This window comes from Notamacropus eugenii, chromosome 1 (genome assembly GCF_028372415.1).
Source record: "Notamacropus eugenii isolate mMacEug1 chromosome 1, mMacEug1.pri_v2, whole genome shotgun sequence".
Taxonomy (NCBI): Eukaryota; Metazoa; Chordata; class Mammalia; order Diprotodontia; family Macropodidae; genus Notamacropus; species Notamacropus eugenii.
In genome coordinates, this window is record NC_092872.1 from 430,328,851 (window position 1) to 430,342,524 (window position 13,674).

At 36.2% G+C, this 13,674-nt stretch overlaps 1 protein-coding gene across 1 annotated transcript in view; it reads right to left on the reverse strand.

Annotated features, from left to right (window-relative positions):
• The window catches only part of EFCAB8 (EF-hand calcium binding domain 8), a 128,421-nt gene that overhangs the window by 100,011 nt on the left and 14,736 nt on the right, over positions 1 to 13,674 (reverse strand). Inside the window, exons 2-5 of the mRNA XM_072631579.1 lie at positions 9,989 to 10,043; positions 5,149 to 5,203; positions 2,521 to 2,680; positions 915 to 1,033 (exon numbers count right to left, since the gene is read on the reverse strand). Of these exons, the coding sequence (XP_072487680.1) occupies positions 915 to 1,033; positions 2,521 to 2,680; positions 5,149 to 5,203; positions 9,989 to 10,023 (369 nt within the window). The 5' untranslated portion in view covers positions 10,024 to 10,043. The remainder of the gene's footprint in view (positions 1 to 914; positions 1,034 to 2,520; positions 2,681 to 5,148; positions 5,204 to 9,988; positions 10,044 to 13,674) is intronic.

Consider the following 13,674-nt stretch of genomic DNA (forward strand, 5'->3'; position numbering starts at 1 on the left):
TGATTTTTTCATTTCACAAATAAAAGACTCCACTCTTCCTGAGTCCAAATCTTCCCTCAAACACTTCCTAGCTGTGTGACTCTGGGCAAAGTCATTTAATCCTGTTTGCCTCAGTTTCCTCATCTATAAAATGAACCAGAGAAGAAATAGCAACCTACTCCAGTATCTTTGCCAAGAAAACCCCAAATTGGGTCACAAAGAGTTGGACATGACTGAAACAACTGCACAACAAGAAAACCAAGGCTTAAATGAAATAAATGATTTACCCAAGGTTACCACAAGCTAAATGAGATACCAAATAAAGAAAAGTAGAATCAGAAAGGCAGTTTACATATTGACAATAGTAGATGTTTAATAAATGCTTGTCTCCTTCCTCCAAAAGTACAAGAATAACAAAAGAAAATGGGGGAAGAAATAGCTAATAAATTATTCTAAATATCCACATAATGATCATTTTAAGAAAAACTTAGTTACAAGTTTAATTGGATCCATAACCTCAATTTAGTTCTTTCCTCAAAAGATATACATTGCAGCCCATCAGTGACTGCCTGTTGTGTACGACTCTTGACCATGTTCTGGATCCAGCTGGTTTACTGTAGAGGATCAGTCCAACACTCTGAAGACCTTCCTCAATTTCTCCTAACATTGTGAGAGCACTCTGACTCTCTATCAGTCATTCCTCATTCTTACCAGGTCATCTTCTTTTCAAATCATACAATTCTGTTATCGTTATATGTTGTAGCCTCCTCACACTTGTCCATCTATCTATTGCCCTCCCTGGGATACTCATTTAAAATTAAATTCATCACAAATCTCTTACTTAAAAAATGAAAGCTATCCCCATTGCTGTAAGAACAACTTCCCATCCACTGATGTCAATCACCTCTATTTACCAAGAATACATGAAAACTTACCCAAGTGACCAATCCATCACAATCTGCATCCACTTTCCAGAACAGGGATTCCAAAGCTTCATCAGTCGCAGATGAAAATGTCTCCTTCATCACTTTTTGAAAACCTTCCATGTTCAAAGCTAAAAATGGGAGATAAATCTGTTCAATATATATTTACTAAACATCTACTATATTGGAAGTCACATCCAGGTGTCTTGATATTCTAGAAGGGCAAAGGAACCAAGAAAAGACATTTGCTACCAACGGGGTAGTTTCATCTGGGAGAAGCAGCTGAAGACAACAGATTCTGTAAAACATCAGAGTCCCCAACCATATTCAGAAGACAATTTACTCTTCATGAGAATATGGACGATTAGAATTGGGACAGGCAGTATGATTATAGAAATAGTGAAAAGTGATAGAAAGAGCACTGACTCCAAGTCCAGAAGACCTAGATTCCTGCCCACACTACTAGCTGAATACATGTGACCATGGGCAATGGGTAATGGCTCACATTTATATAGTACTCAAAGGTTTAAAAAGGCTTTCCTGACAAAAACCCTGTGAGATAGATAAAATACCATGACAACCTACCTACTTCCTCTGGGCCTCAATTTTTACCTTTACAAAAATGGTGGTGAGGTAGGAAGGGAGAGATAAACAGGGCTAAGTGGGCTAGGAGTTGAGCTAGCACAGGAGTTCTTTTTGTTTTTTGAGTCATAAACCCCTCTTTGGCAGTCTGGTGAAGCCTATGGACCCCTTCTCAAAATGATGTTTTTAAATGTACAAAATAAAATGCATAAGATTTCAAAGGAAACAAAAGGTTAGTAAAAATAAAGATTTTTTTTCTCTTCCAACCTAACAGAGCCTCATAAATCTAACCATGAATTCCTTGGAGAAATCTGTGAATCCCAAGTTAAGAAACTTGGACTAGAGAATACTAGATCTAAAGTTGGAAGAGACCTCAGAACCCATCTAGTCTAAGTCCATCTCATTTTACAGATGAAGCAATTAGGGTCCAAGGAAGATAAGTGACTTGCCCAAGCTCATACAAATAAAAACTGTCAGAGGTGACACCTGAACCTAGGTCCTTTGTCCACCGACCCAGTACTCATTCTCCTGTACCATCATCTCTAAGGTCCTTTCTAATTCTAAAGTTCTGTGATTTTAATCATAAAACACAAGGTTGGCTGCTTTGATCTTACATTGTAAATTCCTTGAGGGCAGGGACTGTCTTTTGACTCTTTTTATATCCTTAGCAAGTGACTGGCATATAGTAGGTCCTTAACAAATGTTTACTGAATTGAATTAGAGCAGTTTGCTTTTGACTGGACCTATAAATGCATTGATATGAGTGATTCCCAGTGAGGAAACTCTCTCTACCAGTGTAGATCAGTGCCTGCTCTGCAACAAATAGACTGAGAGACTTACCTGGGACAAGGAGAATTTAAGTTACTTACCCAGGGTAACACAGTATGTATCCGAAAGACTTGAACCCAGATATTCTTGACTGTGAGGCTAGTATGCTTATTAAATCAAGGAAAAGTTGATTTCTAGCCACTCAATTAACCAGCACCATCTCTCTCTGTCACACACATACACAGAAATTGAGTCAAAGTAGTTTCACCTCCAGAGTGGTCTGCAGTCTTTTCAAACATTTTCTCCAGTGTTTGTAGTTTCTCCTGGTTAACACATGCTTCCGTATCTGGCTGGGAGCAGATAGACTGACTAGTTGTGGTTGTCTCAGATCTAGTTCGAATCTTCCTTGATCCATCCGACTTGAAGGCCTACAACAGAAAAGTGTTTCATTTTGAAGCACATTCAATTTATAGAGGGATCCGAAGTATCCTCTTGAGAGGAGAAATTGAATTTATACATAAGGAATTAAATCAAAGCCCTTAGAACTGAATGGGCAGAGTTGTGAATTGATCCAACCATCCTGGAAAACAATTTGGAACTACGCCCAAACATCTATAAAACTGTGCATAACTTTTGAGCCAGCAATAACATTATTAGGTCTGTATCCCAAAGAGATTTTTTTAAAGGGCAGGGGGTGAAGAGAAAGGACTAATTTGTACAAAAATCTTGAAAGCACCTCTTTTTGCGGTGGCAAAGAATTTCATAAACTGGAAATTGATGTCCATCAATTGGGGAACAAGTTGTGGGATATGATAGTAATGGATTACTATGGCACTATAAGAAATGACAAGCAGGATAATTTCAGAAAAAACCTGGAAAGACTTACACCAACTAACGTACAGTGAAGTGAGCAGAACCAGGAGAACACTGTACATAACAACAGCAATATTGTACGATAATCAACTGTGATGACTTAGCTATTCTCAGCAATACAATGATACAAAACAATTCCAAAGGACTCATGATGAAAAATGCTATCCATATCTGGAGAAAGAACTGATGGAGTCTGAATGCAGATTGAAGCATGTTCTTTTTCAATTTATTTTTTTTGTGGGTTTTTTCTTTTAGGTCTGTATCTTCTTTCACAATATGACTAGAAATATTTTTTGCATTATTGCACATCCATAAGCTATATTAAATTGCTTACTGTCTCAGGAAGGGAGGAGAGGAGGGAGGTAAGGAGAGAACTTTGAGCTCAAAATTTTTAAAAATGAATGTAAAAATTGTTTTCACATGTAATTGGAAAAATGTAAAATATTAATTTTTTTTAAATGAATGCAGGGTATCATCTGATCTGGGCTCCTATCTTCAGTCAGGCATTATACTCCTTCTTTATCTCTACCTCTTGGAATTCATGGTTTCTTTCAAAACTCAGCTAAAGTGTTATCTCCTCATGTAGAAAGTCTTTCCTCCCCAGTCCCACTGCCACCCCAAGGGCCTTTCCACGCAAGTTTACCTTGTGCATCTGCTTTGTATGAGTTTCATATATACTTGTATATGTGGTCTCCTCCACTAGAAATATAAGCTCTCTGAAAACATAAATCATTCTATTTCTGTCTTCGTATCTCTAGAACTTAGACAAGAACCTGGCTCAATTGATTTGCCATCCCTGTTGTCCAGCTGGCACAAAGGAGATACAGAAAAATGACTTGTTCAAAGTCATGCTTGACTAGCATTAAATAATAAAATCAGAAAAATCACAGGCTCAGAATTGGAAGCCACCTTAGAAGTAAACCACTTAATACTTGCTCAAGCCTAAATGAATATACTTACAAATTTGATAAACACGTCTCCTCTACCTTTATTCAAGGCCTTGAGATAAATGTTCAGTGGAAGAAGGTCAAATGATTCTAAATTAACTGTGGATTAAATTCTATACTATTTCAGGTCTTTAAGTAATCAAGTCCAAGTCCAAACCATTTCATAGTATAGTGGAAAGAAGACTGGCATTGGGCTCAGGTCCTGACTCTGCCACATGAGAGTTATGTGAACATGGACAAGTTATATAACTTCTCAGGTGCTGTTTCCTCTGCTATAAAATGAGGAGGCTAGAATAGATGATTTCTAAGGTTTCTTTCCGGTTCTAATATTCTATAATTAGACTCCATGCCTAATTGTTATTCCCCCACAACTGCTCTTACTAAGGCCAGTCTCCTCATGTTCCCCAAGAAACTCTAAAAAGTCCATTCCCACCTCCTCTTCTTAGAATCATAAACTTAGAGATAAAAGGTCCTTAGAGATTAACTAGTCCAACCCCTTATTTTACAGATAGAAGCAATGAAGAGAGGTAGAATTTGAACCCAATTCCTTTGACATCACTTATGAACTTTTCCATACTTCCTTCCTGGCTCTTAATGTTCCCTCTAGCTGGAATTCTTACAATGGCCTCCCCTACCCAAAACCAACCCATAATTTAAAGATCCCCCCCACCAGTAGCTTCTACATTAATTGACATCTGGAGGGCTGCAAGTAAAAAAAGGGAAAAAAACATGACAGAGAAACTCTACAGGTTCATAACTTTCCAGCTGTTTCTCACATACAAAATTCCAGATCCCAAGTCCCCTATGCCTGGAATGTGTTCCCTCTTCACCTCTGTCTCTTAGAGTCACTAAGTTTCCTTCCAAGGTAAGTTCAACATTCTTGCATCTAGACCAGGGAGAGTAAATATAGAGAAAGAAACTATAGACCAATTTCTCTAATGAAGGTTGATGCAAAAATTTTTAAATAAAATGTATACTACCAAGTTTAGCTCCAATGCCACCTCCTACCTGAGGCCTTTCCTTATCCTTCATATCCACCCCTATCCCCCACCCAGCTACTACAATGACTTCCTTACCTTGTGAGATGAGATATGTTTTCTGGATTTTTCATCTCCAGATGCTTTACATGACCTAAAATTAGGAATCAAAAGCAGTTTAACAATGAGTTTTGTGTGGAAAGATTGGGAAAGTAGCCTAAGCTCAGTCAATCAGAACATAGTAAGAATGAAGCCAGAGTCATTAATTCAATCCTCTCATGGGTCAGTTAGCTATGTCCAGTTTCAGGTACAGAAGTTAAACCCCATGTCCTTGGCAAGTCAACTCAAAAAACACAGACCTATAATAACTTTGTTAATTTTAGAAAAGAGTTGCAGGTTACAAAATAAACCCAGATAAATCATCTGCATTTCTACATATTACTAACAAAGCCCAACAGCAAGAGATAGAAAGAGAAATTCCATTGAAAGCTATGGAAGACACTATAAAATATCTGGCAGTCTACCTGCCAAAACAAACTCAAGGACTATATGAACACAATTACAAAACACTTTTTACACAAATAAAGTCAGATCTAAGTAAGTGGAAAAACATCAGTTGCTCATGAGTAAGCTGAGTTAATATAATAAAAATGAGAATTCTACCCAAATTAATTTACTTATTCAGTGCCATACCAAATTACCAGATAATTATTTTTTAGAGCTAGAAAAAATAATATCAAACTTCATCTAGAAGAACAAAAGGTCCAGAATATCAAGGGAACTAATGAAAAAAAATGCTAGGGAAGGTGGCCTAGCCCTACCAGATCTCAAATTGTATTACAAAACAACAATCGTCAAAACCACTTGGTACTGGCTAAGAAATAGAGGGAATAGGTTAGGTACTCAAGATACAGTAGTCAAATGAATATAGCAATCTACTGTTTGATAAACTAAGGAACCCAGCTTCTGGGATAAGAACTCAATGTTTGACAAAAATTGCTGGGAAAACTGGATAACAGTGTGGCAGAAACTGGACATAGACCAATGCCTGACACCATACACAAGAATGAAGTCCCAATGCATACATGATCTAGGAATAAAGGCTGATACTATAAACAAATTAGGGGAGCAAGGAATAGCATATTTATCAGATTTATGGAGAATGGAGAAATTTTTGACCAAACAAGAGACAGAGAACATTATGAAGTACAAAATCGATAATTTTGATTACAATAAATTGAAAAGTATTTGCACAAACAAACCCAATGCAACCAAGATTAGGAAGGAAGCAGAAAACTGGGAAAGAATTTTGTAACTAGTGTCTGTGATAAAGGCCTCATTTCTAAAACATGTAGAGAACTGAGTCAAATGTACAAGAATACAAGTTATTCCCCAGTTGATAAATGGTCAAAGGATATGAACAGGCAGTTCTCAGAGGAAGAAATTAAAGCTCCTTATAATCATATAAAAAATGCTCTAAATCCCTATTGATTAGAGAGATGCAAATAAAAACAACTCTGAGGTACCACATCACACCTATCAGATTGGCTAACATGACAAAATAAGAAGATGATAAATGTTGGAGAAGATGTGGGAGAGTTGGAACACTAATTCATTGTTGGTGGAGCTGTGAGCTAATCCAACCATTCTGGAGAGCAATTTGGAACTATGCCCAAAGGGCTACAAAAATGTGCATACCCTTTGACCCAGCAATATCAGTTCTAGGGCTATATCCCCAAGAGATCATAAAAATGGGAAAGGGTCCCACATGTACAAAAATATTTATAGCAGCACTCTTTGTAGTTGCCAAAAACTGGAAATCAAGGGGATGCCCATCAATTGGGGAACGGCTGAACAAAGTTGTGGCATATGAATTTAATGGAATAGTATTGTGCCATAAGAAATGATGAACAGGAAGACTTCAGAGAGACCTGGAAGGACTTATATGAATTGATGCTGAGTGAAAGGAGCAGAACCAGGAGAACTTTGTACACAACAAAAACCACAACGTGGGAGCAATTTTTCTGGTAGACTTCGCCCTTCACAGCAATGCAAGGACCTAAAACATTCCCAATGGACTCTTGAGGCAACATGCCTTCCACATCCAGAGAAAGAATTATGGAATTGGATCACAGAAAGAAGCAGACTGCTTTCTCTTGTGTTTTGTTTTATTTTATGGTTTCTCTCATTCATTTTAATTTTTCTATGCAACATGACTAAGGTGAAAATGTATTTAATAAGAATGTATGTGTAGAACCTATATAAGATTGCACACTGGCTCAGAGATGGAGGGGACAGGGAAGGGGAAAGAAGAGGGAGAGAAGGCAAGAGAGGGGGAAGAAATCTAAGATATATGGAGGTGATTATAGAAAACTGTAGAAAATAAAAAATTAATTAATTAATTTTAAAAAATTTTAGAGAAGAGGTCATTGGACTGAGAGTCAAGACACCTGGGTTTGAAACCCAGCTCCAACACTTACGAGCAATATGACATTGGGCAAGTCTTTGAGTCTTAGTTTTCCCATCTATAAAAATGAGGCTGATGATCTCACAGAGGCATTGAAAGTCCAAATGAAATATTCCCTCATTACATACGTTATAAAGTATTGAATTCAAATATATGCTTTTGACTATATTAAAGAGTTTTTCTAAACATGTGCTCTTTGGGGTTTTCAACATGAATGCTATGTTTTGTCAAAGGATTTTTCTTGAATCATTTAAGGTGGCATTAGAGCAGTAGGCCTGAAGTCAGGAAGATGTGAGTTCAAATCCAGCTTTAGACACTTAGCTGCATGACCTGGGCAAGTCACTTAACCTCTCTCTGCCTCAGTTCCCTCAACTGTAAAATGCTGATAATAACAACACCTACCTCACAGGATTACTGTGAGAACAAATAAAATATTTGTAAAACCTTAGGACAGGGCCTATCACATAGCAGATACTATGTAAATGCTTACTCTTACCCTTCCTTTTGTCCAACTTGGCACTGTTATCAAAATTTTTTATAAAGTTCTAGTCACTGCATTTTAGGAAGGTCATTGATAAACTGAAAAGTATCCAAAAGGCAACCAGGATGATCAAGGTCATTAAAGATGGTGCCATATGAGGATCAGCTAAAGGAACTAGAAATGTTGAATTTCTATGAAATTAGACTTGAAGGGACAAATATTTTAGAGTCTAAAGAGTTATTTAACCCTGTTTGCCTCAGTTTCCTCATCAGTAAAATGAGTTGAAGAAGGAAATGCAAACCACTCTAGAATCTTTGCCAAGAAAACCCTAAATGGGGTCAGGAAGAGTTGGTCATAATTGAAACTGAACACCAACAAAAGGAGAATGGATTCAATTCTTTCTTATTGACATCAGAAGAAGAGCAAAGAATGAAGGTTGAAAAGAGACAACTTAGTCTGAGACAAAGAAAATCTTGCTCCTAGAATTTTCCAAAAAGGAACTGTCACCACACTAGAGGTTGTAAGATAAAGGTGGATGGCTTGTTTTAGGGCCTGTTTTACAGTTCAGGTGTAAGTTGACCTAAATGTCTAATAAAATCTCTTACAACTCTGATGTTGCAGCCTCCTACTTCCCCCACAAAAACCCTCCCGATCACCCCTAATTCAATGATTTCTCTCTCTCTGAGCTCCTTTATCTCAGCATTTTAAAAACAGTAAAGGGATGTATATCATTAATTATTTTGTGCCTGACTCTCCCCTCTCCCCACTAACGTTATAAACTCTTTGAGGTCTAGCATGCCTTTGGGAACTCCTAGGAATTACTCTTAGGAATAAACTCTTGGAATATAATCAAATCAGTCTCTGCAGTATCTCCATTTTTCCCTTCCTTTTTTCTTAAACAAAATTATTATTGAAATCTTTTGTTTTTTTATATCAACAGAATTTCTCCAATATTCTTCTTCTACCACACTCCAGAGAGCCAACCCCTATAATTAGTAATATTTTTAAAGAAAAAATAAAACAAAGTCAGTGAAATATGATGCAAGGTTCTCAGATAAAAGGGTAAAGCCAAGGTCCATCACTTGCAACCATATTTGCACATGCTATCTTCTATGGCCAGAATGTCCACCCTTCTCCTGACTGGCCCAACTTCTGCGGGCCTAAAGAGGCTCAGCTGAAATGCTACCTCCTCTATGAAGCCTTCCCTGACATCCTGACCAGTCATGCTCTTTTGCCACTCAGATGGCTTTGTTTTCATATCTCCTACACAGCCATCATACCTCTTTTCTATTATAGTTAGATACATATTTCTTATATCCCCCTTCTAGACTATAAGGACAGAGACTTTGTCTATTTTAATACCTCTTTCTCCTAAACACTAAGTAGTGTTTTTTAGATAGGATCACAGATTTTAAGGAAGGGACCTTAGAAGTCATCTAGTCCAACTCTGTCATTTTACAGGCGAACAAGCTGAGGCTCAGTGAGGTAAGTAACTTGCCTAGTAAGTGGCAGGGTAAGGATATGAACTCAAGGTCTCTGACTCAAATCCTTCCTCTCATCCTTACAACCTCTATGAGTTTAGGGTAAGTCATTTAACTTGTTTGGGACCCATTTCCTCACCTGTAAAATGAAAGGGTTTAGGACTGACAGTTTCTACTACACCAAGTTGCTTGTTGAATTAAATTGATGGGATTAATGTGGAATAATTGAATTATTTCACTTGATGGTTCTTGCTAAAAACTGTTTAAAACCTTAGTCAAGAGGAGTTATATAACATGGAGTCAATTGGGGATAAAGGTGAAAATCAGGGGAAAAGGGCCTGGGTTAAAAATGTACATTATCCCAACTCCTGTCCACCAAAATACACACTCTGCCAAGCATAGTTGTGTATCTTCTCTAGTGACCATCATATTTCCATTCTGCTTAGCCTATATTTCAGTGACTTCCAAAAACTGTCCATTCTGCCCCTTTAGCTATGATGACTTCCTTACCTTGCAAGATGAGCTCCTTTCTTTGGATTTTTCATTGTTGTATGTTCTACTTGACCTAAAATTAGGAATCAAAAGCAGTTTAACAATGAGTTTTGTGTGGAAAAACTGAGCAACTAGCTTAAATTCAATCAATCAGAACACAGTAAGAATGAGGCCAGAGTCATGAATTCGTAAACTAGTTAGCTATGTCTGGTTCCAGGTACAGAAGTTGAACCCCATATTCTTGGCAAAACACAGGCTTCTAATAACTCTATTAATTTTTAAAAAGAAGTCACAGAGGTATTAGAAGACCAATTGAAACGTTCCTTCCTTACAAACATCAGTAAGTATTGAATTCAAATATATGCTTTTGACCATATTAAAGAGCTTTTCTGCACATAGGCTCTTTAAGGTTTTCAAAATGAATGCTATGTTTTGTCAAAGGCTTTCTCTTGAATCAGCTAGGTGGCATTAGAGCACTACGCCTAGAGTCAGGAGGACTTGAGCTCAAATCCAGCCTCATACATTTAGCTGTGTGACCTGAGAAAGTCACATCTGTTTGCCTCAGTTCCTTCAACTATAAAATGGAGGTAAACGATAGCGCCTACCTCTAAGGATTATTGTGAAATGAAATACCAAATAAACATTTGTAAAACCTTAGAAGAGCACGTGGCACATAGTAGGTATTATACAAATACTTATTCCCTCCCGCTCTCTATTGAAATAATCATATGGTTCTGGTTTTTTATTGTTTCCATGAGTAATTGCGCTAATTGTTTTCTCAAGGCTGAACCAACTTGAGCTTACTCCTATGGAATCCAACTTGTCTCAGTGAATGGTTTTCTGGATAGAATGCCATAGTCTCCTTGTGAGGGTTTTAGGCAAAAAAAAAAAAATTGCAACAATATTCATTAGTGAGAAAGATCTATAGTTCTATTTCAATGATTTTTCCCTTCTTGGTTTGGATATCAGGACCATATCTTACAAAAGGAGTTTGGTAAACTGTGATTTATTTTTGAGAATAATTTCTGTAGCATAACTATTAGGTGCTCTTTAAATGTGGCTAGGTGGTGCAGTGGATAGAGTGCTGGCCTAGAGTCAGGAAAATTCATCTTCCTGAATTCAAATCTAGTCTCAAACACTTACTATGTGACCCTAGGCCAGTCATCTAACCTGTTTGCCTCTATTTCTTCATCTGTAAACTGGAGGAGGAAATGGCAAACTTCTCCAGTATCTTTGCAAAAAAACCCAAAGGAGCCATGAAGAGCAGGACATGACTGAAAAGACTAAACAATAAATGATAAAATTTACTTATAAATTCATCTGGCCTATTTTTTTCATTTAGTAGTTCATTTACTTTTGTTCAAATTCATTTTCTGAGACTGCACTAAGATATTTTTTCTTCTTGTTTTTAATTCAGGTCTCTACTTTTGGAAATTCCCATTAACTTCCTTTGAATTCTTGCCTTTGTCTTTATATGTTATATACTTAATCTGTACCACTGATCAGCCTCTCAATTTTTTTAACCAGTACCAAATCATTTTGATAACTGCTTTGTAATCGAGTTTAAAATCTTGTATTGCTAGATCCTCTGGTTCCCTCTTTTTATCAATTCTCTTGAGATTCTTGACTTCTTATTCCTTTACATGAATATTATTATTTTTTCTATGTCTATAAAATGATTCTTTGGCAGTTTGATTGGAATAGGACTGAATAAGTAAATAATTTAATTTCTCATTTTTATTATATTGCCACAAACTACTCATGAGTATTTCATATTTCTCCAGTTGTTGAATCTATATTTCAGCTGAGTGTTTTGTAATTACATTCATATAATTTCTAGATGTTTTATAGTAGACTCCCAAATATTTTATGCATTCTGTAGCTTATATGTTCTTTAGTTCTTTTAAATGGAATTTCTTTTTTAGCTCTTCCTACCAGGTTTTAATTGATTATATACAGGAAAGCTGATGATTTCTGTCAATTATTTTATATCTTATTCCTTTGCAAAAGTCCCAACTAACTTTTAAATTGACTTTCTAAGTGTTTTCTAAGTAAACCATCATATTATCTACAAAAAGCAATAATTGTGTTTCTTCTCTGCCTATGTTTATTTCTCAGATTTCTTTTTCTTGCCTTGATGCTATACTTAAGTGCTTCTAGAACTAAGTTAAACAGTAGTAACAATAATTGGGCATCCTTGGTTTAACCATGAGTTTACTGGAAAGTCCACTAACTTTTCATGATTACATAAATTGTTTGTTCTTGGTTTTAAAATGGATACTATTTACTATGGTGAGGAAAAAATATATTTATTCCTCTGTTTTTTAGTGCTTAACATAAGTGAGTGTTGGATTTTGTCAAAAACATTTTCAGCATGTATTGATTATAATCATGTAATTATATTTATGTAACTAATACAATTTGAGTATATAGTCTTTATATTAAACCAAACCTACTTTCCCATTATAAATCCAACCTGACTATAGTGTATAATCTTTTTAAAATGGTATTATAACTCAAAAACATTTTCACCTATAAAAGTGAATGCTGAAAACTAAAAATTAATCAGTTTTTGAAATGTTATTATAGTCTGCTACATTTTATTTGAAATTTTTTACATCAGTGATCATTAGGGATATTGGCCTACAGTTTTCTTTCTCTTACTTTGTTTACATATAAAAAGCATATTTGTTGTCAGAGTGGATGTGGGAAATTGGGACACTGATGCACTGTTAGGGGAGTTGTGAAATGATTCCACCATTCTGGAGAGCAATTTAGAACTATGCCCAAAAAGCAACCAAACTCTGCATATCCTTCGATTCAGGGATATCACTTCTCAGTCTGTATCCCAAAAAGATAATAAAAAAGGAGAAAAGACCTACATGTGCAAAGTTTTCTAGCAACCTTTTTCATGGTGGAAAATAATGGAATTTGAAGAGATGCCCATCAAATGGGGAATGGCTGAACAAACTGTGGTATATGAATATAACGGAATACTGTTGTGCAATAAGAAATGATGAACAGGTAGGTTTCAGAAAAACTTGGAAAGATTTGTACAAACTGATGCAAAGTGAAATGAGCAACACCAGGAAAACATTGTACACAGTACCAGCAACACTGTGTGATGATCAATATGAACGACTCAGCAATTCTCAGCAACACAACGATCCAAGATAAACACAAAGAACTCGTGCTCTCCACATCCAGATAAAGAACTGATTGACTGTGAATGCAGATTAAAACACACTTTTTTCATTTTTTTTCTTTTGATGTTTCTTCTTTTATAACTATGATCAATATGGAAATATATTTCACATAACTGCAGATATATAACCTTTACCAATTGCCTACCATTTTAGGAAGAGGGGAGAGAAGGAGGGAGAAAACTTGGAATTCAAAATCTTGTAAAACTAAATGCTAAAAAATTGTCTTAAGATATAATTGGGGAAAAACTTAAATACTATCAAAATTATAAAAAAAAATTTGCATCATGGAAAGTTCTTAGAAGAGTCCTTTCCTCTTTTTCCAAGTTTTATTCATTTATATTTTTTAATGTTTCATAAAATTCACTAGCAAATCCGTCTGGTTCTGGTTCTCCCCTCTCATACACACACACACACACACACACACACACACACACACACACACACACACACACACACACACCTCTTTGGGATTTCATTTATGGCTTATTCAGCTTCTTT